The 26,340-nt window shown below is 56.5% G+C and overlaps 1 protein-coding gene across 2 annotated transcripts; it reads right to left on the bottom strand.

Annotated features, from left to right (window-relative positions):
• Nucleotides 1–24,996, bottom strand: ONECUT3 (one cut homeobox 3). 2 transcript variants are annotated; one of them, XM_071578099.1, is made up of 3 exons: nucleotides 24,971–24,996; nucleotides 23,864–24,777; nucleotides 1–293 (listed from the first exon to the last, which is right to left on the bottom strand). In XM_071578099.1, exons 2-3 carry the CDS (start codon nucleotides 24,762–24,764, stop codon nucleotides 1–3), a joined length of 1,194 nt encoding a protein of 397 aa, XP_071434200.1. In that variant the 5' UTR covers nucleotides 24,765–24,777; nucleotides 24,971–24,996. The 2 variants fall into 2 exon arrangements, with proteins under 2 accessions (XP_071434200.1, XP_071434199.1); XM_071578098.1 differs by lacking the exon at nucleotides 24,971–24,996 and having other exon boundaries at nucleotides 23,864–24,893.
• Between the last annotated feature and the right edge of the window lie 1,344 nt (nucleotides 24,997–26,340).

The following is a 26,340-nucleotide window of genomic DNA, read 5'->3' as shown; positions in this document are numbered from 1 at the left end:
TCATGCTTTGGAGAAAGTGCTTGTAGAAGAAGAGGGGACTCCAGGGTTGGTGCCTGGCTCCTCCTGCCAGCGGTTCATGCATCGCCGGCGGGCGTTCATGAAGAAGTTGCTGACGGTGTTGAGCTCCAGGCCCAGCTGCTGGGAGATGGTCATCTGCATCTCCTTGGACGGGCGCTTGTTCTCCTTGAAGATGGCGATCAGGGTGCGGCGCTGCAGGTCCGTGAAGACCAGCCGCTGCTTCTTGGGCTGCAGGCTCCTGTCCTTCTGCTGCTCCTGCTCCTTGCGTTTGCAAGCTGGGGAGTGTTCAAAAGAGAGAGCAGGGTGTTAATTGGTGCCCACCGCCTTGCCCTGCCTGCAGGTTGCCTGGCTGCCCCCAAAATACAGTCCTGTCCCTCCAGTAAACTTGCTGGTTTGGTGCCCACCACTTTCTAGGCCACCTCCCTCCTCTTCCTCCCTGTGCCTTCTGAGCCTGCTGAGCATCGTTTTGTGACACTAATGTGACAAAAGCCTGGGGGAAGCCCAACAGATGCCCAGGAAAAGCTCAAGGTCAACATCTCCAGCTGACCCCAGGACTAGAGACTGAGGAAACTCCAGGACTGCACTGCTCCCACAGCCTGGCTATTGGGACCTGCTCCATCCCTAAGTTTTGGGGGTTATCCATTGGCCTCCCTCCCTTGCTGCCCTCTGGAATAGTCTCCCTCTCCTCCTCCTCACCACTGTTGATCTTACTGGAGGACTCAGGGAACTCATGGCCACCACATCCAGCTGTCAGCTCTGAAATACAGGGAAGAGCCAGGGACAGGTGTGTTACGGAAAGTTCTGTCTGCAGCCTCCACATCCCACGGCATCAGCCTGGAAGGTTTCATGGTTCCACCTGCTCTGGGAAGGGGTTTTTCTGCCTCTAGAGGCTGGAGAACAGCCTGAACGACCTGAAGCTCCAGGAAATTCCATAGTCCCTGTGTGCCTTTGCTATGGATCCTTTGGCACATGTGTCAGTATTCAATTAAAATCCTACAAGTTTGGCTTAAGCCAAAGGTCAGGAGGGAGTGGCTGCCACATGGGGGTGAACTGGGAGAGCCAGGAAAGTTCCCCTGGTCCCACCACACTCCATGAAGGCAGGGAGGGAGGTGAGTACACACCTTCTGATAAATATATGGATTTAAATTGCAGGAACATGAAGAACACTGTTGGGGGAAGGGGTGAGACAACGTGCCCTTTCCTATGATATTTCCCTAGAAAATTACACAATAGTGGAGGTGACTGATCCAGTCCCTGCTCAAAGCAGGGTCACCCTTGAAGCTGTCAGGGTTCAGTCAGGGTGTTCAGGGAATTGGCTGCACAGGACTCACCCAGACATGCAGGAGCATGAGATTCCTTGGGCAAGGCAGGGCATGGATCTGGCCCTAAAAGGCTGGGGACAAAACATTTCCTCAGAGAAAGCTTAGAAAATGAGCAAACCATGGGCTGAACACTTTCCAGAGGAAGTCCCACTCTGGCCTAGTGCAGGAGCAGCAGTTTCAGCCTTGGGGCTTTTCTTGGTTCAGATATTCCAAAGGATTTTGCAAGGAGGGCACAGGTCCTTTGAGATATTTGCAGTCTGGGGGCAGATCTCAACTTGCTTCTCTCAGGCACTTCCAGGAGTCCCTCTGACCTGGTGCACAGACCTTGGAGGAGCCAGAGGCCAAGGCTGATATCTTGTGCCCACAGGACAGGTATTCCCCCCAGGCTAACTGCCTTCCTGCTCTCCAAACACACCTCCATGGCCAGGCTGAGGGAAAGGGCAGGCAGAGTGTAGTCTAAGAGTAACAGGAGGGTGTTAAAGTCGCTTCTGCCTCACTAGAAAACAAGCAAGGACTTCCTCTGGTCTTCCTTCAGCTGGCCTCCACTACAAGGCCTCTTCACATCACCCTGAACTCACAGAGCAGGATGATATCCACCCCTTGCACTCAGCTGGGGAGATCTGGGGCTCAGGGATTTATCCACAAAATTCAGCCCTGTTTCCCCAGCTGCTGGGCTTGGTCCTTGCCCTGTCCCCATGTGGTGTTGGGAGCCACTGGTTCTGCTCCCATTGGGACAGGGGACAGGTGGCATCAAGATTGGCACAACCAACCACATTCAGTCCAAATCAGCTGTCCCTGGTAAAGAGGTTAGTGGAGAACCTTCCCCTCCCCTTCTCCCCCCTCCCCAGGTAGGTTTGGCTGCAAACCACCATCCTTAGTGACAAAGGGACATCCTTAGTGACAGGGGGACCCTGCCCATGGGTACCTCACTCAAACAGCCATCAGAGAATGTATGTGGAAACCTACCCTATGACCATCAGAGGCTTGCAAAAAGAACAAACAAAAAAAAGCCTTTATAGAAAATTTGACTTTTTTTCCAGACATGAATTTAAAAAAAAAATAATCAAAAAGACCCACCCAAACTCCCCCCCAGACCGAACAACAAACAGAAAAGGTCCCCCCACACTGTACGTGCACCTTTGGAGCAGCCTGTGGTCCCCCTGGGTGCCCCATGCCCACCCACCAAGTGCCCTCCCCTCATCTCCCCGGGGATCCCTCTGGAATCCATCCCCCCCATCCCCCTGGCATCCCCCTGGGCATGCCCAGCTCCAGCCCCGTGCTGCTGGCACGGGTGGTACCTCATGGGCTCCTCACACACTCCATGGGCACAGCTTGTGCTGCCCAGGGGTGGCACTTCGGGGTGGATCTCTACACCCGGGCCCACAAACGCCTGTAGGTGTTTGCAAACATCCCCCCGGCCCCGCGGGATCCGCGGGGACCTGCCCCAGCTGGCAAATCCCCTGCGGTCCCCGCTGGCCTCTTGCTCTCCAGCCCGTTGGCAGCAGCTCCCCAGAAAGCATCAGACCCAGCATTCCATCTTTCCAACCTCACATTCCAGCCCTGCTTCCATTTTTAGAAGTGATTATTACCAGCCTGTCTGCCATTAATAAGTGACAGCTCCGAGGCAAACGCGACCCATCAGGGACCTGCTGGCCCAACGGGTCTCTGGCAGCAGCACTGGTGCTGAGTGCTGAGGTGGCACTGTGCCCCACGCCACACGAGCCCCCTGTTATCATTATCCTGCGATGCCTCCGGCGGCCTCAGCCCACATTTCCTGGGCTCGTTTGTTTATTTATTAATTTCTGTTTGTGCTGACGCAGCCCCACACCCTCTCCCCCAGTTCAATCTAATTACAGCTCTGCGCGGCAGGGATCGATAGTGACGCTGCTCACATCTATTTACGGGGCCATCAACCCCCCAGCGGAGGATCTTTTTCCTCTTCCCCATCCCCTGGGCGCTCCTTTGCTAGGCAGGCTGGGGGGGCTGTCCCCGTGTCCCTGCTGCCAGGGGTGGGAGGCACCCAGGGGCACAACTCTGACCAAGGGTTTTTCTTTGTGCTTCAAAATCCCGTTTTTCCCCCAAGTTCTAAGATGCAAATTATCCATCCTTGGCTCAGCGCTGTTTTTTTTGTAACATCCTTCCTGGGTCTCTGGGCTTGGCTGTGGTCGTGGGGATGGGGACATGCTCCCACCCCTGCTCCTGCATCACCTGCCCAGGCACAGGGTTTGCTCCCTGGCTTGTCCTGCTTCTCCAGGGCACGAGAGCCCCTCGGGGTACCAGGACCAAGAGTGGGAGAGATGGATTGAGGTCTCCTGTGGACAAGGGGATGTTCTGGGGATGTTGCCCAGATGGTCCAGAAGGCCAATGGGATCCTGGCCTGGATCAAAAGTAGCGTGGCCAGCAGGCCCAGGGCAGTGACCCTTCCCCTGGACTGCGTTGGTGAGGCCACACCTTGAGTGTTGTGTTCAGTTCTGGGCCCCTCAGTTCAGGAAAGAGATTGAGGGGCTGGAGCGGGGCCAGGGAAGAGCAACGAGGCTGGAGAAGGGACTGGAGCACAAGTGCTGTGGGGAGAGGCTGAGGGAGCTGGGGGTGTTCAGCCTGGAGAAGAGAAGGCTCAGAGGTGACCTCAGCACTGTCTGGAACTCCCTGAAGGGAAGTTCTGGCCAGGTGAGGGTTGGTCTCTTCTCCCAGGCACTCAGCAATAGGACAAGGGGGCATGATGGGCTCAAGCTCTGCCAGGGGAAGTTGAAGTTGGAGATGAGAAAAAACTTCTTTGCAGAGAGAGTGCTCAGGCATTGGAATGGGCTGCCCAGAGAGGGGGTGGATTCCCCATCCCTGGAGGTTTTTAAACTGAGATTGGCCATGGCACTGAGTGCCATGATCTGGTAAAGGGACTGGAGTTGGACCAAGGGTTGGACTTGATGATCTCGGAGGTCTTTTCCAACCCAATTGATTCTATGATTCTATGATTCTGATGGCCAGTAAGGGGTTGAGCTCTCCCACAGTGGAGGTTTTCTCCTTCCTCCATCTCTCCCCAGCTCATTTCACAACCTCTGCACCTCCAAACCAGCCTAAAAGCCCAGAAGTGACAAGGAGGGGATGCCACGCACAGTGGGACGAGGTGGCTGCATGGAATTCTTGCCTTCCACACACGCTGGGCAAGCAATCCAAACGATATTCCATCCCCAAGGCAGCTCAACTGGCTGTGGAAAAACCACAGGGATCATAGGCAAGGAGGAATCTCGAGGGGAAAAGCAGGAGGAAAGAGCACCGAAAGCAGAGGCATCCCACCCAGTTCCGTGGAGGGTTTCTGCCTCCTCAGAGCCTCCCGTCAGAGGGAGCGCGTTCTCCTTGACTTAACCTTGACAGCTCCGAGCGAAATATCTCCCAAATCATTTCAGAAGGGACATAATAGAGACAATCAAATGGCTGCTGCTCAGAAGCAGCGATTATGCCTCGCAGCGTGAACTCCGCGGAGCATTTAACTAATACCTGATGGCTTTGCAAGGCTCCCAGCCCCGCCAGCCCCTGCTTTCTCTACTATACCCGCAAACCTCTGTTTTCTCGGCCCCAGCGTGCTCTCCCTCTCCATTCACTTGCAATACAACCTGTAATTTTCTGCCCACTTTGCTTAAGTGCTGGTGATTTGTTGAAATCACAAAAGACAGCCAGGGGCTTTCAGAGCCAGCGTGCTGGCTGTAAGCAAGGTTAGGGGGGGAGAAACCCTCACAAAACTCACCAGTTTTTCTCTTTTTCTTCTTGTCAAATCATCTTCCAGGGGTGGAAGGGGATTGAGGAGCATTTAGGGGCTCAAAGGGATGTGGAGGAAGGGATGGAGAGGGGGAACCTGGAGGTTGTCAGGCAGGTCAGGATGGGTGTCTGCGGTGCAGAGGTGGGATGGGCTGGTTTCACTGGTGGGCACTGGATGGGAAATGGCCCTGAGCAAAGCTGGCTTCTCTCCATGACTTCAATATGGGTCCAACCCTTGGGCTGCCTTAGCTTCCCCTCTCCTTCAAGGGGCAGAGGGATCTCAAAGGAGGTTGTAGACAGGTGGGTCAGGCTTTTCTCCCACGTAACAAGTGACAGAACAGGAGGAAATTACCTCAAGTTGCACCAGAGAAAGTTTACACTGGCTATTACAGAAAAATTCTTCATGGAAAGGGTTGTAAATCATTGGAATGAGGTGCCCAGGGCAGTGGTGGAGGCACCATCCCTGGAAGTGTTCAGAAAATGTGTGGATGTGGCATATGGGGACGTGGGTTAGTGGTGAACATGGTGATCATGCTGAATTGATGGTTGAACTTCATGTGAAAGGTCTTTTCCAACCTGAACAATTCCATGGTTTATGATCCCAACCTCTGTCACAGAGAAGGGCTGGGTGTAGGGTTTGCAAGGGACTGGGTCAGCCCCTACCCTGCAGCTCTGGAAGGTTTGGGGAGAGGATGAGCCCCAGGTCTGATCCTGAGCTGAGTTAACCTTGTGACATCTGCTCCCCCACAGCTGGAGCAGAGTCTGGACCAGAGATCAGGGGGCTTCATTGCAAAACAGAAACCCTTTGGTGCACACTGAGGCACTGAGAGGGTCGACTTTTCTTTGCACTGTAGGAAAAGAGCCCTAAGAGATTTGCCACAAAGTCTCCAGCAGAAATTCAGGTCCCCTCCAGCAGGGAAGACACAGTGCTGACAGGACAGCCAGCAGCACACAACAGAGGTAGAGTGTTCAAAAACACAACCCCAATTCATTTTTGCCTTATTTTCCCCCTGAAATACCACTTGATTCCAAACTCTGAAGAACACACAGGCAAAAGGGTGTGGTGTCAACCACAGCACAACAGGAGCAGATGCTGCCCCACACTGCCCATCCCTGTGATCCCCCAGATTTTAAGGACATGAGAAAAACAAACTAACTAACAAACATCTTCAGGGCTCCAAAACCTGTGGGGAATTTTGACTGCTGTGGTCCCACAGCACCTGACGGCACTGGAGTAAAAACAAAGGTCAGGGGCTGCCTGAGAGGGGTTGTCAGGAGCTGTGATGTGTCTGCAGAGATGCAGCCTCACATTCCTGCTGGGTTGGAGTGGTCCTACTCTGGCCAGAGCTGCCGGTGCCACACGTGTCCCTGTGCCACGTGGTGCTGCCTCAGTGCTGGGGACCCCTCTGGTGCCCCGGGCCGGGGGGGAGCCCCTGGTCATTGGTATGCAGCCAGTGCTGCAGGATGAGCTGCTCCCGGAGCCCAGCAAATTAAATCTTCCTTTGAATGCTGCAAATGAGCAGATGAGATGAGACAAAGCGCTCGTTATGCGCATTTTCCTTCAACTGGAAAGGTTTCTCGGTGGCTGTTCCAGGGAGCAGCTTTGATCCACCTTAGAGCCCACACCGACCTCCCTGGCTTGTTCCTACAGCCCAGGGACTTTCAGGGGCTGCAGGTGGAGGGAAAGGAAATGGAAGCACAAGTCCCCCATCCTCTGCTCAGGTGACAACGGGCCTTCCTGAGCTGGGAGTCCCATCCCTCCCCTAGATGGGATCAGCAGGGGCTGGTGGAGCCCAGCAGAGCAGTGACTGCACCCTCAAGACACCTCCTGTCCTCTCCCCCACTTCTCCAGCTAGGTCTGCTTTTCCATGGATGGCATTTTCAGCTTTTTCAGCATGGAAGCAGATGAGTTTGTCTGGTCTGAAGGCCAGTGAAGGGACACAAAGAAGTTGTGGCTGAAGCTGTGCTTGGCTCTGTCCTTCCACATTTGCCCTGTTTTCATTCTTGCCTTTCCAGGTAAGCTGCTCTCAGCCCTGGGCTGAGCCACCTGCACCAGACCCCTCTCAGGGACACAGAAACAGTTTCAGATGACTTTAAAAGGTGAGTTTGTTGATAAAAGCATAACTTGTTGTTTAATTCTTGTTAAAAGAGTTGTCCTTTCTGCAGAGGTTTCATTTTTCAGTTGCTTTTCCAGAGACCTTCATAAAAGGGGAGCTGATGCCCCACTCTGCTCTCCACAGCACTCAGAACCAGGCTCAGCCCCAGCTCTGCCATCTCATCTGCTCCAAAGCTGCTTCCTCTGTTCCACAGAATCATAGAATCACAGAATCATAGAACGGATTGGGTTGGAAAAGACCTCCAAGATCATCAAGTCCAACCCTTGGTCCAACTCCAGTCCCTTTACCAGATCATGGCACTCAGTGCCACGGCCAAGCTCAGTTTAAAAACCTCCAGGGATGGGGAATCCACCCCCTCTCTGGGCAGCCCATTCCAATGCCTGAGCACTCTCTCTGCAAAGAATTTCTTTCTGATCTCCAACTTCAATTTCCCCTGGCAGAGCTTGAGCCCATCGTGCCCCCTTGTCCTATTGCTGAGTGCCTGAGAGAAGAGACCAATCCCCACCTGGCCAGAACTTCCCTTCAGGTAGTTTGTCCTATTTCCTCCTTTTTCAGGTATTTTTTTAGAGCAGGATCGGCTGCTTTTACTGTTCCAGAGTGGCCCAGGCGTCAGGAGCCGCTCAGTGCCCGCGCTGCCAGCACGGCTTGGGCTGGAGCAGCTGCCCGGGGAGAGGCAGGGCCGGGCAGAGCAGCTCTGGGAGCGCTCCCGGCTGCTCCTGCTCCTCACTCCGCTCCCGAGTCACAGCCACTTAGTGTGATGAGAGCAAATTGGTGCTAATGAAGTGCCGGAGTCAGGCAGCGCCGGCAGTGCCGGAGGGACGGCAGCGGCGGGGGAAGGTCGTCACCTTCTGGGAGAGAGCGAGGATGCGCTCCTCTGGGATGGAGGAGGGGGTGCGGCTGGAAAACCTCCATCCCCCGAAATAAATTTGCCTCGGAGTTAGTGATGTTTGTGCTCTTTGGCGCAAAAGGCCCCAAATGCAGAATTCGGGGGGGAAAGGGGAGTTTGGGGTTTGATTCAGCAGGGGAGAGTTAAGTTGGATATTAGGAAAAGGTCCTTCCCCCAGAGGGTGGTGGGCACTGACCAGCTCCCCAGGGCAGTGGGCACAGCCCCAAGACTGCCAGAGCTCCAGGAGTGTTTGGACAACACTCTGGGGAACAGGGTGGGATTGTTGGGGTGCCTGTGCAGGGCCTGGAGTTGGACTGGGTGGTCCTTGTGGGTCCCTTCCAGCTCAGGATATTCTCTAATTGGTGACATTCGCTGGGCAATGCCCAGGCTGAGAGGTCCCACTGGCTCTCTGGAAGTGACTCTTCTCCTGTGGTGGTGGACCCACAACAGGCTCTGCAGAACCTCTCCTGCCCCTCTGCTGCCAAATGCCCTCTGGAGCTTCCACTGAGCATCCCATTCATGTCCCAGATTTAGGTTGTGTATTAGAAAAAGGTTCTTCCCCCAGAGGGTGGTGGGCACTGGCCAGGCTCCCCAGGGCAGTGGGCACGGCCCCAAGGCTGCCAGAGCTCCAGGAGCGTTGGGATGATCCTCTCAGGGACAGGGTGGGATTGTTGGGGTGTCTGTGCAGGGCCTGGAGTTGGATTGGTGATCCCTGTGGGTACTTTCCCATTCAGGATATTCCAGGATTCTGTGATTCTGTGAGAACCAAGTAATGCTGGACATGGAGCCTGTGATGGGAATCTGGAGTGAGTGACATCCCTGTGCCCCCCATAGCTGTGCAGTCCACACTGTCCTCGCTCCCCTGTGCAGGAAAGCAGCAGCAGGATCTCCCTTTGGCATCCCCATGACTCCCACCAGCCTGTTCCTGCCCTCAGCAGCTCCCAAACCTGGAACTCCAAGCAGGGATGAGGAACAAGTTCAGCATCAATGACATGCATTTCATCAGAGCATGTGTTGCTCCTGAGATGGTGTCCAGGAGAGTCCAGGCCCATCATCAGCCATGGAACAAATGCTGGAGAGAGGGGAAAAGGGGGGGGGGGGGGGGGGGGTAGCCCAAGAGTTCTCTGCATTTCCTGATGAATTCTGGTCTCAGGTGGATTTATGGGGTGTGAGATGGGAAGGTCCTTGGGGTTTGGCCAACTCATTCCTGGCTCTCTTCATGAGGTGCAGTGAGAACCAGGACAGTCTCTAATCCTCCAGCTTGGGGGTGTCTGGAGTTTGTGTCTCCAGGAGCCCCTGGGATGGCCTGATAGGAACACTGGATGCTCCAGGCTGCCCCTTAGTTTCAGCAGCACATCACAGGAGGGACCATCCAGGTTGGAGCCCCTCCAGCCATAAGACCCCACTCCAGGAGGACTCAGTGCCCTCCAGGCAGTACCCAGCCCTCTGTCAGAAGGTGCCACAGCCCAGCTCCAAGTGTGAACCCAAATCCCAGCTGTTCCCCCCCAGCTCAGGGCCAGCCCCACTGTGGGTTGCAGCCAACATGGGGGACACATGCCCAGCTTGGGTTCCCTGCAATGAGGAGGGACCTGGGCAACCCCAGACATGAGCACAGATGGGGAGATGAACTCATGGAGAGCAGCCCTGGTGAGAAGGACTTGGGGGTGTTAGAGGGTGAGAGTTGAAGGGGTATCTGGGTGTCCTAGCACTGAGAACCCCCCATGCCCTGGGCTGGTCCCACAGCAGGGTCACCAGGGGAGGGGGGGACTCTGCCCCTTTGCCCCCCTCAGGTGAGACCCCACGTGCAGAGCTGCCTCCAGCTCTGGGGAACAACAGCAGAAGGATGTGGAGCTGCTGGAGAGTCCAGAGGAGGCCACAGAGTTGCTCCCAGGGCTGGAGCCCCCTCTGCTCTGGAGCCAGGCTGGGAGAGCTGGGGGGCTCACCTGGAGAAGAGAAGGTTCTGGGAGACCTGAGAGCCCCTTCCAGTGCCTAAAGGGGCTCCAAGAGAGCTGGAGAGGGACTTGGGACAAGGGATGGAGGGACAGGACAAGGGGAATGGCTTCCCACTGACAGAAAGCAGGGTTAGGTGGGATATTGGGAAGGAATCCTTGGCTATGAGTGAGATGAGGAAGTTGCTGCCCCATCCCTGGGAGTGTCCAAGGCCAGGTTGGACAGGGCTTCATCCTGGGATAGTGGAAGGTGTCCCTGCCCATAGCAGGTGGTGGCATTGGATGAGCTTTAAGGTCCCTTCCAAGCCAAACCACCCTGTGATAACCATCTACAGCTCAAGGGGCTGAACTGAAGGCGATGGTGGGAAGGGGGAACCCTCCAGCAGTGCCGGGATGGGAAGCGCAGGATGAGCAAGGAGCACCCCATGCTCTGTGGCACTACAGGGGATGTCTCTGAACCCGTCCCCTGTGTCTGTGGCAGTGACAGGACCTCGCTCTGCACTCCGAGGGTCCCTGCCGGTCCCCCCGCAGCCCGCGAATGGTTTGTTCCACACACCCCCGCCGGCAGACGCGATGGGCCGTCCCCGCCCCGCTGGCGCCCCCCTGCGGATGGCCGGGTATCCCCCCCCAGGGGCGGGGGCGGTGGTACCGCCCGCTTCCTCCCCTCCGCCGCTGCCCAATGGCTCGGCCCTGTCCCCCCGCGCCCGGCGCGATGGGCCGGTCCGGCCGCCCCGCGCGCACAAGGTGGAACGGTCCATCCGCGCCCCGCGGGGGGGAGGGCGATGGGAGGCCCCGGGATTGGCGCTGCCCGGCCCGGGTGCGGGGCAGGGAAGGTCTGCGTGTCCCAACACTGCCCTAACCCTGTCCATTCGCTGCCCCAACGCTGCCCCACCGTGCCCCATTACTGTTCCAACACTGCCCCATCACTTCCTCAACACTGCCCCATCACTGCCCCATCTCTGCCCAACCTCTGCCCCATCACTGCCCCATCACTGCCCAACCTCTGCCCCATCACTGCCCCATTGCTGCCCCATCACTGCCCAACCTCTGCCCCATCACTGCCCCATCGCTGCCCCATCACTGCCCCATCACTGCCCAACCTCTGCCCCATCACTGCCCAACCTCTGCCCCATCACTGCCCCATCACTGCCCAACCTCTGCCCCATCACTGCCCCATCACTGCCCCATCACTGCCCAACCTCTGCCCCATCACTGCCCCATCGCTGCCCCATCACTGCCCCATCACTGCCCAACCTCTGCCCCATCACTGCCCAACCTCTGCCCCATCACTGCCCCATCACTGCCCCATCACTGCCCCATCACTGCCCCATCACTGCCCAACCTCTGCCCCATCACTGCCCCATCACTGCCCAACCTCTGCCCCATCACTGCCCCATCACTGCCCCATCACTGCCCCATCACTGTCCAACCTCTGCCCCATCACTGCCCCATCACTGCCCCATCACTGCCCAACCTCTGCCCCATCATTGCCCCATCACTGCCCAACCTCTGCCCCATCACTGCCCCATCACTGCCCCATCACTGCCCAACCTCTGCCCCATCACTGCCCCATCACTGCCCCATCACTGCCCAACCTCTGCCCCATCACTGCCCCATCACTGCCCCATCGCTGCCCCATCACTGCCCTGGCCCTGTCCCAGGACGTCCCACTGTCCCACCACTGCTCCATCACTCCATCCTAGCTCCATCACCACCCCGTCAGTTCCTCCACTGTCACCCTCTGTAGTGTCCCACCACTGTCCCACCACAGTGCAGTGACCTCCTCCTCTCTGCCCCATCACAGCCCCATCACCGCCTCACAAACATGGGGAGGGGCAGGAAAAACACCCCCCACACCCACCCAGCCCCACACCCACCCCCCCTCCCGCCACTCCGGGCCACTCCTGTCCCCCGGGGGCACCTCCATCCCCCCCACGCGTGGGGCCAGCGTGGCGTGGCCGCTGCTAAGCCAGTGACTCTTAATACACCGCTCCGGCGTTATTAGTTCAGCTCCCCAGGCGTCTCCCGCAGTAATTGCACTGATCTGCCAGGGATTATGCGCTGCCACTGGAACGATGGATGATGTTTTAATTTGAGCCGGGCACCTCCGGGGAGGGCAGGGCAGCACCGAGACCCCCGAGCGTCGGGAGGACACGGAGCCCGCTCGGAAACTGCTACTGCCGGCCTGGGGTTGCCCAGGGGAGGGATATTCGGGTGAAAAACAGCCTGAAGCCGATGGGTGACCGAGCATCAGGTCGAGCTCAGCCAGCTGTTTGACAGGGACACAAGCGATCCCGGCTGGATGGGGTTCAGCATCCCCCGAGGGGCTGGGAGGGGACCCTTCACAACTCCCACATCAAATGACCACCTGGGCTGTGTCTGCTGTCCCTGCCTGCCCCGGTCCTGCTCCTGCCGGGAGCGAAACCCACGGAGAAAAGGGCTGGAGCTTCCTGAAGGGAAGTTCTAGCCAGGTTGGTCTCTTCTCCCAGGCACTCAGCAATAGGACAAGGGGGCACGATGGGCTCAAGCTCTGCCAGGGGAAATTTAAGTTGGAGAGCAGAAAGAAATTCTTTGCAGAGAGAGTGCTCAGGGATTGGAATGGGCTGCCCAGACAGGGGGTGGATTCCCCATCCCTGGAGGTTTTTAAACTAAGATTGGCCGTGGCACTGAGTGCCATGATCTGGTAAAGGGACTGGAGTTGGACCAAGGGTTGGACTTGATGATCTCGGAGGTCTTTTCCAGCCCAACCGATTCTATGATTCTGTGATTCCTCCCTTCCAAACACGGCAGAAAATGTCCCTCGCCTCAGCGTTACCTTTAAAAATGACCCCCATACCGAGCTGTTCCTTCTGGTAAAGCAGCAATTAATCACGGCAAGGATGGGATGGATTTGTAATCAGCTCCCCGCTCCCACTGCCCCCATTCCGCAGCCCTGGGTGTTTTTCCTGCCGCCGCCCCCGAGTGGGGATGGGGCCAGCGCAGCCCATTGATCCTGCCCGGTCGATTTTATTGAAACTCCCACGAGTGGCTTTAACTGCGTGTTGGATATTGCTGGCACATCACTTTGATGGCGACGTGACCGGCGGGAGCTCGTGGGAAGGTTTGCAGGGAGGGCTGCGGGAAGGGGGGATTCATCCCGCTGGAGCCGCGTTATTCCCGCCGTTATTCCCTGGGCAGGAGCTGCCCATGCCCAGGATGTGGGAGGGTGAAATGTGACAGCACAGCTGGGGGAAGAGGGTTTGGGAGGGTTAAAGGGAGGGTTTCTCTCGGACAGATTTCATTGCTGGCTGGGAAAGGGGTTATGGAGTGAAAAATGGGTTGAGAAGGAAAAAAGGTGAGAGGGGAGGGAGAAGAAAAGAAAAAAAAAGGAAAAAAGAGAAAAGAGATGAGAGTCAAGAGAGATGAGAAAAGGAAGAGAAAAAGAAGAGAGGAAAAAGGAGGAAGAAAAAAGGAAAATGAAGAAAAAATGGAAAGGAAGAAGAAAAAAGGAAAAGGAAGAAAAAAGGAAAAGGAAGAAAAAAGGAAAAGGAAGAAGAAAGAAGGAAAATTAAGAAAAAAAGGGAAAGGCAGAAGAAGAAAAGAGGAAAATGAAGAAAAAAAGGAAAAGGAAGAAGAAGAAAAGGAAGATGGAAAGGAGATGTAGAAGAAATAAAAAGAAAAATAAAAAGAACGGACAGGAAAATATGTAAGAAAGATGAAAAAATAGGAAAAAAGGTAAAAGAAAAGAAATATGAGGTAAAAAGAGAAAATGTGATAAATATAGGGAAAAGAAAAAGAAAAAGAATAGTTAAAGGGGAAAGGGGGGGAGGAGAAAAAATTAAAAAGAAAATATAAAAGGAAAAAAAAGAAAAGGAAAACAGGAAGGAAGAGCAAAGGGAGGCAGAGGAGGGAGCGAGGGGACCTGTGAGGTGTCACAGCTTTGCCCAAGCCCACCCCCAGCAGCACCTTTGTCTCCCACATTAGTCCCCCTTTCCCTTCCTGCCCACGTCCTTTGGTTCTTACAGAACAGGAGACACCCAAGGGAGTGTCTGCCAGGTGATGGTGGCATCAAGAGCTGCCCCCTCCTACCACCAGCACCCAGCAGCCAACTGGAAAAGATCCATCATCTCTGGGGCAGGAGGCTGAGGGGGTGTCTGAGCCCCTCAGTTCTCCAGGAGGATGATGGTGCTGTGACATCCCCCCAGGGCTGAAGGACCCAACTCACCCCCAGCACCCACCTGCAAGACAACTGCCTCGTGACATTGTCAAAAAACAGAGCAAACAAATAATCTACGTCTTTCTTGGAGGTGTTGTAGGGAGAGGAATGACTGGGAATCATCAGTTTGGGGTGAAAAAGGCTGTTTGGGTTTTGGGGACATGCTTCCAAATTTTCTCCAGGAAATGAGCTGATTTGAAATCAGCATTTCTTGAATAAATGCCCTGATTTTGATGATTTATTTTTCAGGGGTTTTTTTTTCTGGCTGCTGGTGTGTCTGGGCATGTGGGTAAGTGGCTTTGGGGGATCCAGCAGGAACCTGCCATACAGGAGCTCCTCTGGGAATATCAGGGGAGGGATTCATTGCCTTCCTCTTGAGAAATGTCATTAAAATCCTGAAGTTTGGCCCCCAAAAGAGAATTAACATCAGGCATTGATCCAGGGATCCATTTCCAGAGGCCTCTTGTTAAAGTCTTCGGGTGACTCCAAAGCCTGTCACGGTGCCACCATCCCACCCTCCTCCTCCTCCTCACCCCTTGAGTTGGGAGGCAGATGGGGAAGGGACGCCTCCATCCCAGGGGCCTTTGGAAGCACAAACTACCATGGCATCAAGCATCCCATTTGTAACAAACTTGGCCACGTATCGCTCCATGCACCCAGCAAAACCCAGTGGAGATCCCGTCCTGGATTACAGATGGATCCCGTAATTTATCCAGGGCAAACAAGAGACTCTCAGAAAATGGGAAAAATTACAGAGTAGGGCTAGATCCCCAGAAAAATTCCAAGGGATGGGATGATGTGATTCCCATGTCCTGCTGTGCTCCTCGGTCTGTGCCGGGCCTGGGATGCTCCACAGTAGGAGCAGCTCTCCCGGTGGCAGAGTGGAGCCGCTGATGTCCCTGTCAGCCCCTGATATCCTGTCAGCCCCCGATGTTATCACCCGTCAGCAGCTCCCAATACACTTGCAATTTGATCCCTAATGGAGAGAGTTTGCTCATTACCTGTTCTTTATCGGCCAAGAGTGGTAAGACTGCCAAGGGGCATCACTCATCGGAGCTCATCCTCGGGCTGAAGGCTCAGCCTGTTCCCTGGCACCACAGAGTTCCTCGGATCTAACAGTGCCTTCACACACTCTGCGAAAGCACCTTCAGCCCAACCCCTTCTCTGGGGAAACTGAGGCATGGGGGGATTTGTGGACCCTCAGCCTCTCAAGCCATGGCCACATCACAGCTCATGTCCCTTCAGCCACGTGGTGGCACTTGGTGTTGGGAAGGAGGGACAAGGCTTTGGGACATTTCCCCACAGTGGCCAGGGCCAACCTTGTCACAGCTCTTGGCCTCCCCAGGCTGTACCCTCTGCATGTCAGTCACTGCTGTGGGGGTTCCTTTGGAACACCATCACCTTTGAAGACTTTGGCATGAGGTGTTTCTGCTAATTTTGGTCTACTTGGGGTTTTTATAGGGTCCCTGACAGCCAAACCTCATGAGTTGTGTTCCCAGCTGTGCCCTGCAGAGCTGTGCCATGCACTGAGCACTCTCACACACCCCAACCCAGCCAGCCCCCAGTATTCAGGTGTCCCTGGGGTCTTCCAACAGCAGGAGACCTCGGTTCTCCTCCAGTCTGAGTGGGAGACCAAGAGCCTCCTTCTCCCCTCACTGGGTTCTGAGCGGATCCCTGGACCCAGCAGGGCTGGGTTGATACCACTGCCCATGCCAGCAGCAGCAGAAAAAGCTGCAATTTGCCTTTCTTTTTTTTTTTTTTCAAAATGCTGAGATGTTCCTACAAGCAAGGGGATACAGCCAGTCCCAGCCACAGCAGCCCCTGCTTTCCCCTCAACAGCCTCCTGCTCCATATGGGGATTTTCTGGCTCCTTCTCCCAAGCTGGGCAGAGCTGAGCCACCCCCAGCCTGCCTGGGGTGACAAGGTCTCCCAAATCCCAAAGGCTTCACTCCCGATGGTGATTTCTTGGATTTGGGAACAGAAAAAGGACCATCACAGAGGTACAGAACAGAGGCAGGATGGTGGGTCCAGATCTCCCAATAGGGACATGTCCAGCACAGGGCAGTGGTGGTGGCACCTGTCATTCCCTGGGTTAAAGGCCAGGGAGCAAATTCCACCTCACAGCTCCCCAGAATTCCACTCCCCAGCTCCCCAAACTCATCTCACAGTGACACAGAGTCCTCTTGCTTGGAGGAACTCAGGACAGGGTTTGGTTGGAGCAGCGAAGTCCTGCAATGCAGAACTTGGAGGCAAAACCCTGGATGAGGAGGAGAAGGAAGGATTCGCTGATCCCAGATGAGGCAGCAAAGCGCAGGATGGGGTCAAGGAATCCTGAAGCCATGTCCATCTCAGCCCACCACCTCTGCCCACGTCCCACCTACTGTAGGTGCATGTGGGTGTATGTTTGTGTATGTGAGTGTAAGTGGGTGCACATGGAGGCACCTCCTCCTGCCACGCAGAACTTCCAGCCCCCTTTTTCCTGCAACAAATCATTTCCTTCTCCATGCCCCAACTTCACCACCTGTGAAACACCTTGACCCTCAATCTCATCTCTGTGAAACACCTTGAGCCCTCAATTCTCCACTCATGGAATACCCTGACCCCCATCAAATCCTTTTAAAATAATTTTGAACCTTCTCTTCTTGCACTGCAGAAACCACCAGTACTTAGAGCTTTGATGCCGATCCCTAATGGAACATGTATATTTATACATGCTAAGATTGAGTTATTAAGGTCATTCTTGAAATCCTACCTACACAAATGTGCCTCAATTTTAATACTGACTCTTTATTTTTTAAATGTCCTGGTCCCTCCTTCCAGCACCAGAGAATCCATGTTGCCTTTTTGTTTTGCTATATTTTAACAATCCCAATTGTTTTAAAAATCCATTACTCCTGTCCAACCCTGTCTTGGTTTACATCTTGCTGGAGATGCTCTGTATCATTCGAGGTATTAACAAGATTTTTGAATTTCCATTAAATCAGCAAAATTTGCTGCTTGATGGCCATGGTCCTGCACAGAGCCAGGAATAAATGCACGCTCTGCCAAGAGCTGCTGCCAGCTGCTCACCAGCCCTGGCTGCCCCAGCACATCCCTGCATTGCTCCTGTTGCACCCCCCAGCATCACTGTTGGCTGAGGATGGATGGGCTGGAGGGGAAAATTTTTGCCTCCAACTTCCCTTTTTGGCCAGTTTTCAAAGACAGGCACTGGCCCCAACGCTTCTGTGCTGCCATTGGTGTCATGGCCAAGAGCACATCCTGGGTTGTTGGGACATATCCTGGGTTCATGGGACTGTCCTGGGTTGATTTAACCCTCAGCTTCATGCTAAGCCCCAGGAATTTGGACAGCTCAGCTCCAAAAGGGAGCTGCAACAGAGCCATGTGGGTCTGTGGATATGGGGTGGGGGCTGAACAAAGCTGCCTAATGACTCCATTCCTACTCAGGTTGCCGAGCTCCTTCTGCCTGAGCCTTCCCAAGAATCCTCAGGGATCAGGCAGCATGGGGGGAAACTCTTCCAGTGGCTGGATGATGGGTCCAGTTTCTGTCACAGCCAGGGAGGCAGCAATTCCCACAGGAAACAGAGCCCATCCTGAGGCAGTGGAGCCCCACATTGCACCCCAAAGTCTGGAGCAGGAGGCCAGGTTGGATCTCCAAATCCTCACTGAGCTGCCAAGCCCCTGTCATTTCCAACCAGGCTCTGATGGGGTTTATTTGAATTTTCCTCTTATTTTTTTTGGTGGTGTTGCAGGTCAGCCCTCACACCCTGCTCTGAGCCCTGCGACAGCCTGGCACAAGGAGCTCTGTGTGCCTGGGAAGTTTCTGTAGGGATTTTTGTTTTCTTTACTCCCAGATGATGCCCAGGACAGGGTGAGAGGTCCCCATGGCAGGAAAACAGGCGCCTGGGCCCTGTCACTGATCTTTTCCTGCCTCTGGTCTTCTCCTGCCTTCACCATCCCTCTTGCTCCTCGGCTTTTTTGGCACTGAGGAATGGGAGCAGAGCTTCCCCCTCAGCTGCTTCGAGGAGCACAGCTGCCCCCCCAGAGCCACAGGCTCCCCAGCTCTTCAGCAGCCTCTGAGCAGAATGAGAAAATATTTGATTTGTTTTCCGAAGGAAAAAAAAAATCCAATATTCTGTCTGCAATCGCAGACTCCGTGCCTGGTTATGGCAGGAAAATGCTGTAAATCTCCTCTTTCCTCACCAGCTGGGGAAGAAAAACCCATTTTCTTTTAATATTCTTATTTTTCTCCTGGTTTAAGCCCCATCATTTTGCAGGCAGCTCTACAATCTCTTTGTTGACCAGGGCTTAAACTTGCTCTCCCGGCTCCCCCGACCCCGGGAAGTCGCCTCGCACACCCTTCCCAGCAGCTCCCAGGCAGCGGCAATGAGATTTTAATAGATGTATTTTCAAATTAGTTCTGGGCCTTTCAAGACTTATCAGTTAAATGAGGTTTTTCAAATTGATTCAAAGGTCACTCTGAGAGTTTTCTCTTCTCTGTTATCTCTCCCTTATGGTTTCAGTGGCGATTGACAGGACAAGGAAAAAATATCACCCCCATGTTGTACACCCAGAAAAAGATAAACCCAACAAAAACCCACCCAAAATGTGGATTCTGTCCCCCCCCCCCCAAAAAAAAATAGAGGCAGCAAGAAAAGTCCCAGGTGTGGCCCCCGGGGCTGGGGGTCCCTCCTGGGCAGGCGATGAGCAAAGCCCGGGGGGGATTTGGGCAACAGCGTTTGGGGGAGCGGGACCCCACGAACACGAGTGGGTTGTACCCGGTCATTTCCTCCTGGGGGTGGGGGGAGGAACCCCATTTAATGTTTAACCGGCGGGAGGTTTATTGGCCCCTTCTGACGCGCAGACTGGGAGCAAACAGAAAAACAGCGGCGGGCGGAGCGAGGCGGCCCCGCCGCGCTGATAAGGCGGTGGCGCGGTGCGGGGTGCGGGGCACGGGGAGGTGCGGGACACGGTGCAGGACACGGAGCGGGACACGGAGCCACCGCCCCCGCGGAGCCGGGGACATCGCCGGTGACTGCTCCACGCGGGCGGCTCCGCACCGGCGGCCAAAGTTGCGTGTGTTTCATGGAATTCCAGAATGCTTTGGATCAGAAGGCGCCTTAAAGATCATCCAGTTTCAACACTAGTAACATGCTAAAAAAATCTAAGAAACAAAACAAAAACCCCAAAACAAATAAAATAATAATTTAAGGAAAAAATGCGAAAAAAGGTAAAAACAATACAAAAAGAACCCACATTTTTTCCCCCACGGGAATAAGGGTTTCTCTCCTTTCCCGAATCTTTCTCTGACACCCCGGGCCGGGAGGAGCCGCTGGGAGCCTGGACCCCCAAAATCTCGTTTTCCCCATTTTACGGCCGCGAATCCCTTCGCTCCCGATCCCCCAAAACCTGCCCGCGGCCGCGGCATCTTTTCCCTGATCGAAAGCAGCGAAACCGTCCTCGGTTTTGGTTCGCTTTCCCGGGCCGGAGCCTCGGTCGGTGCCCGGGGCCGGTGTCGGTGCCCGAAGCCGCCGCCGCAGCCACCCCGGTGCCCACCGGCCCGGAGGAGCCGCCGCTGGGCCAAAGTCGTTTGAAAGAAGCTGAAATTAAAAAAAACTACTAAAAAAATATGTATGTGTGTATATATATGTATATCTATTTCCAGAGGTATTAGCGCGACCTTGTCCCTGATTCTGGCAATTCTGTGTATTAATTCGCAGTATTAATTAGCGACATTAATTACTGGTCTTGTCAAAGCTCTCAGGCATTTGCCTTGGCCCAGCCCCGCGATCGTGCTCTCAGTTTCGGGGTGGTTTTGAGGGTGTTTTTTTTGAATTATTATTGTGAGGCGGTGGAGGTTTTCTCGGGGAGGAAATTCCTTGGAGGAGATGAAGAATAGAAAAAGAAAAACAGAGGAAAAATAAAAGAGAAGGAAAGAGAGAGAGAGAGAGAGAGAAAGAGAGAGAAAGAGAGAAAGAAAAAGAAAGAAAGAAAGAAAGAAAGAAAGAAAGAAAGAAAGAAAGAAAGAAAGAAAGAAAGAAAGAAAGAAAGAAAGAAAGAAAGAAAGAAAGAAAGAAAGAAAGAAGAAAGAGAGAAAGAGAAAGAAAGAAGAAAGAGAGAAAGAGAGAAAGAGAGAAAGAGAGAAAGAAAGAAAGAAAGAGAGAAAGAAAGAAAGAAAGAAAGAAAGAAAGAAAGAAAGAAAGAAAGAAAGAAAGAAAGAAAGAAAGAAAGAAAGAAAGAAAGAAAGAAAGAAAGAAAGAAAGAAAGAAAGAAAGAAAGAAAGAAAGAAAAAGAAAGAAAGAAAGAAAGAAAGAAAGAAGAACCAAAATACAACGAAAACAAAACAAAACAAAAAACAGAAAACGAAAAAAAAATTTAAAAGGAAAACGAAAAAACGGAGGAGAGAGCAAACTGAAAAATAAAAAGCAATGTGGGAGAGGGAAAACGGGAAGCAAATGTAAAAGCAGAAGGAACTGCCCGGCTCAGGGAGCAGGCCGTATTCCCCCGTGGAGTGAATTCCACGCAAAGACACGCGTCTCGGGGAAAACCACGGGAGGGTCGATTGGCCGAGGGCTCCTTCAAGTCAGGGAGGAAGAAAGGTGGCGAGCGGGCAGCGCCGTGTTCCTCCCTAAAGGGACACAACGATGTCGTCACCCTCCCGAGAAATAATCACGAGCGAATTTCCGAGTCTTGAGTGTTGGAATAAATCAGTGGAGGGGAGGGAGTTTCCACTGGCGGGGGCGCCGGGGTGGGAGCGCACCCACAGCCACGCATGGCAGGAGGGCACTCAGGGACACGCTTGGTGGGAAGGCACCCACTGCCCTCCGCGGACACGCAGGGTGGGAGTGGAGGAGCGCACCCGCTTCCTACGGGAATGAAGCCGATGCCTCTTTGGTCCCCAGGGCACCGAGGGATTGGGGGGTCGGAGTCCTGCAGGGACCCACAGAAATGCCACGGCAGGAGCTCTCCGTCACCCACGGGCCCTCGCAGGCCTCGTGGGGTGGTCGCGAACTTTGTGGAACTGAATTTGGAGGGGGCCGTGGGGGCTGCAGCCTCGACCTGGGGTCGCAGAGAGGAATGGCCCGAGGGGACGGGCTGGGCGCCGCCAGCTGCTGCCCAGATGTTTCTCCGTGGGACCCCCCCTCTTTCGCAGAGCCCCTTGGGGCGAGCGGAGCCGGAGGGAGCCCGGGGCGGCGGGAGCTGCAGCCCCTCGGCTCCCGGCTGAATAATTAATGGTTCATCTGCGAAAGGGGAGGCGGGATGGGGGGAACTGGGGTGGAAAGAGGAGAAAAGCGGCGGGTGCCATTTATAGGGGCCCGGCGTGGGCATCGATCCGCGACTCACTGACTCGGACTAATCCATCAGATGGACTCCTGCGGCCGGGAGGCCCCGGGCTGGGACAGGGACCGGGACCAGGAGCAGGATCAAAACTAGGAACAAGAATAGGAATAGGAATAAGAATAGGAGTAAGAATAGGACCAGAACAAAACCAGGACCAGGAAGAGGACAAGATATAGGAATAGGAATAGAACCAAGATCAGGACCAGGAGCAGGAGCAGGACCGGTTCCAGTCCTTGCCCCGTCGGTGCCCTGCGTCCAACACTCGTTTTTTCGCTTTTACTTGGAAGGCAAAACTCCGCTCCTGCCCAGGCGTGGAAAGGATCCCTGTCCTGTTTGTCGAGGGGGGTCGCAGTCATCCAAACCCCTCCAGGCCCCCAGCCCGGGGCGGCCTGAAAGGACGAGCAAGTTCAACCCGCGGCCTCGGCGTGGGTCGGGTTGAGAGGGATTCTCCTGCATCGATAGGGGGGCTCGGGCACAGCCTCGCCCAGCGCGACCCCCTCCTCCAGACCCCGCCGGTCGGGGCAGCCGGGCCGGGGCTGAGCCCGAGGGGCCGGCACAGGCCCCACGGTCGGGTCCGGGCGGGCGAAACGGCGACAGGAGCGAAACGAAAGCGGGTTCCATCGGAGCCGAGGACCGCGAACAAAGCGCCAGGGCTGGAGGGGCAGCTCGGCCGAGCCCCTCCACAGGCCGAGACGGGAGGCAGGGGCCGCATGGGGAGAGGGGTCAGCACGGGTGGATTCATGGTCTGGGGATCTGGTGTGGGTTTTTTCCTGTTTCCATAGAAAGCAAATGAATAAACCTTGTTCCCGAGAAATGTGTGGGGTTATTTCCTGTAAATAATGGGGACATGGCGGCCCGGGCACCGGGAGAAGCGACGCTGGGAAAGAAAAACCATTTTAGGGAGAATAAACCTCCCACGGCCGCGAGAGGAACGGAGCGGTGGCAGGAGGGACAGAGACCCTCCGAGCCAGTCGAGGGACAGATATTCCTGACTCGGGCTGGGGACAATGACCTCCCGAGGAGGGCCGACAATAGGGACACCTCCGAGCTTCCTGCAGCTGCGGCCGTCTTTTTATTACCACCATTACGGTTATTTTAAACTATTATTATTATTATTATTAATTATTAATTATTTATTATTATTACCAGTTCTGGACAAGGTAGAAGCCCAAGCCCGCTGCTCAATTAGCCCAGACAACGGGGGCATTAAACGGCCGATCGTGGCAGTGTTTAAATCTTTATTTACCAGAACCTTGTAAAGCCAGGAACAATTTGCATTCTATTAACTGCTTTTCAATAGGGCATCGACTGGAACTAAAAGATGCCACTACCCTGCCCTAATTAAAGAGCAACTGAATTACACTAAATACATATGAACGCTGCTCTCCCCCATAAATAACGGCGGGTCATCGTCGCTGGCTCTGCCCGGCTCCACGGGGAGCTCGGATTTCTTAAAAAATAGATTAAAAATCATACACGCGTGTTTTCTCCGCTACGGCTTGTCTCTGCGGAGCCAAGAGCTCCGACCCTTCCCGGCGGGAGCGGCTCCGTGCCGGGGGTGGCGTGTCGCACCCAGGCATGTCCCCACTCGCCGCTGACCCCTCTGTTCCCCCCCAGCCCCTTCCCCCACGACCCCCGCCTTCCTTTCGCACAAAAAAGCCTCGTTTCTCCAGCAAAGCCTCGGCCCAACGCCGGCCTGAGGCCGCGGGGATCGACGCTGCCGCCACGCTGCGGGATCCCGACCCGACCGGGCACCGGAGACACGGGACGCGGCCGTCCCGTTCCTTCTGCCGAGGGCAGACGGTGCCCGGAGGGAGCGGAGCCGCAGCCCCGGCGGGGTGGCCCGGAGCTTCCCCAGAGCGCGGCCTCGATAGCGAGCGGCGGTGGCCGAACCGGCAGCACAGGAGCGCCAGGAGAGGCCCCGGGGAGGAGCCGGGGGCCGGATACTCCCGAGGCCAAGTGGCCGGTTCGGCGGGACCGAGAGGAAAATCCCCGTGGCGGGCGGCGGGGAGCGGCTCCCGCCACCCGCGATCCCACATCTCCCGCGGGCAGTGGCAGGCCCGGGGAGGCGAAGGGATCGCCTTAGATATAACTTGCCTTAAATCCAAATTCCTTTCCTTTGGGCTTAAGGTCACAAACCCGGTCGGTAACACCCGGCCGAGCCCGGCCCCCCAGGTCGCACCCCCGAAAACTCTCGAGGGGTTCCCACGCGTGTTCGCAGCACCCCTTGATCCACCTGCCCGGAGGTGCGGGGCGGGCAGCCCGAGCAGTGCCGTGCCGTGTCCTACCTGCCAGCCTGAGCGCCGACATCCTCTGAAATTCCGGCTCCTGCAACCATTTCCACATCCTGCGGAAAGTCTCCCGGCCGGACTTGAGCTTACTCCAGGGCTTGGGATTCCGCAGCAGGTCCGAGAGGGTCCCCTGGGAACGGCACAAGATCCTCTGCGCGAAGATGGCCTGCGGGATGCTGTACCGCTTCAGCTCGGCCGTGATCCGCTGAGCCACCTCCTTGGTGTTGATCTCCTCCACCTGCCCGGAGCCGCCGGGCTGGGAGCCGGGACCGGGCGCCGGGCGCTCCCGCTCGCCCAGCAGCGACGCGCCGGGTTGGCCGTGCGGGTGGCCGTGCGGGTGCATCCCGTTGAGCGGCGGCATCATGGCCGAGCTGGGCGCCGCCAGCCCCCGCGCCAGGTGCTCCTCGCCCCGGGACAGCATCGCGGCGTGCGAGTCGAAGCCGTTGGGCGAGAGCATCTTCTCGTTGGGCAAGTGGCCGGCGGGGCCGTAAGGGGCCAGCGGCTGCTGGGCGTTGTGGAGGCTGCCCAGCCCGTTGGGCAGCGGCGACAGAGGCTGCCCCATGGCCGGCATGTCCTTGGGGTAGTGGCTGTAGAGGTTGCCCATGGAGGCCAAGCTCCGCTCATCGCGCATAAGGGTGAAGCTGCCGCTGACGTTGCCGGCCAGGCGCTGGTGCGGGTGGTGGTGGTGGTGGTGGTGGTGCGGGTGGTGGAACTTCTCCGAGACGGTGGAGATGGGAGGCAGGTGCTGCAGGGGGGTCAGCGTGGTGTAGGTGCTGCTCAGGCTCATGCCGGAGGGCGACTCGCAGGACATGCTCATGGCGGGGTGCAGCGGGGCGCCCAGGCTGTGCTCGCCGCGATAATCGCCCCCCTCCAGGATGGAGGCCATGCCCGAGACCATGGCGGGCCGGCCGTGCGGCACCAGGTTGCGGTGCGAGCTCTGCCGCCCGTGCGCGGGGCTCAGCAGCTCGGCGGGCTGCGAGTGCGGGACACCGTGCAGGCTGCCCAGGTTCTCCATCGCCAGCTCCATGGTGGCCGCCGGGCTCTGCCGCTGCCTCGCCCGCTCGCTCGCTGCCTTCCTCCCCCACCCCCCCGCCGCCGCCGCCGCCGCCTCCTCCTCCTCCTCCTCCACCGCCGCCCCCACCTCCCCGCGCCGGCTGCCCGGATTAATTCAGACTCCGCGCCCGGGGATCGATCTCCGCGCCCCGCGGTCAGGCCGGCATGGCGCGCCCGCCGCCCGCGCTGCTCGGCGCGGGGCTGGGCGGAGCGGGGCTCGGCGGAGCGCTGCGGGGCGCGGGGCGCGGGGCGCGGTGCGGGGCGGCTGCGGTGCCTCGGCCGCCGGCTCCCGGCAGCCTCGCTCTGGCCCGCGGCGTGACGTCAGCGTCGCCCCGCCCCCGACCGAGCCGCCCCCCCGCACCTCTCCCGGTACCGGCGGGGTCTGGGGGTGTGGGACAGGCGGGGGGAGCGCGGGGATGCATCGCGCCCGCACTCGGCCCCCCGCCCGGGCGACCCCTACCGTGCCAGGGTGACCCACCCGCACCGGGGTGACCCTCCCTGGACCGGCTGTCGTGCCTTTCCCCGCACCGACGTGACCCGCCGCGCCCGGTACCCGGAGCGCGCCTGGCAGTGCCGCAGGTGTGATGTGCAGGTCTTATGTGCCCACCTGAGCCACTCGCACATCTGGCTGACACCAGCCCCACCCCCTCCCCACATCTGGCTGCCCCCACCCCTGGATGTGCCTGTCCCCAGCGGCCCCAACACCCCCTTCCCGCTGCCTCTCCCTTTCCCCCCGCTGTGTCTCTCCCAAGGGCCTGGCTGTCCTCGTCTACTCCAAGTGTCCTGTCCCCGCACACCCGTGTGTCCCCACGCGTGTCTGCCCCTCATCACTGCCCTTGCCACGACACTCGGGCCACTGCCTCGGGAGGGCCTTGACACGAGGAGGTAACAGGGACACACGTGGAGTGACACACGGTGCTGCAGGGCCCTGGGCTGGTATGGTGGAGAAGGGGAAAAGGAAAGAAGAAAAGGGAAAGAATAAATAAAAAGGGAAAAGGGAGTATGGAAAGAGAAAACAGAAAGGGAAAGAGAACACGAAAAAAGGGAACGGAAATGAAAGGGAGGAAGCAGGAATGAAGAACCAACACAAGCCGGCTTTAGACCACTGGAGGGGCTGGTGCTCGGTGTCCTTCCAAGCGATTTCCAGCCGACCCCGGCCCCGTTGCCCTGAGCTGGGCTCTCCGCCCCGCTCTGGCCCTTTTCGGCCATTCCCGCTCCTCCAGGCCGGCACACGCTGTTTTCCCAAGCTTTATTGAACAGACCCATAAAATAAAAATTAAATCCATTGCTTCCAGCGGGTGGGCCCCGTCAGCCCCGCGTGGGCTCTCGGTTTCCGACCACTGCCTCCTACGGCTGAGGGGCGACCGGGCGGGCCTGAGAGCTCCGGTGTGAGGCAGCAACGGCGGGACAGCAGGTCCCGG

The sequence above is a fragment of the Pithys albifrons genome, chromosome 27 (assembly GCF_047495875.1).
Source record: "Pithys albifrons albifrons isolate INPA30051 chromosome 27, PitAlb_v1, whole genome shotgun sequence".
NCBI lineage: Eukaryota > Metazoa > Chordata > Aves > Passeriformes > Thamnophilidae > Pithys > Pithys albifrons.
This window is presented reverse-complemented; position numbering and strand designations above follow the sequence as displayed.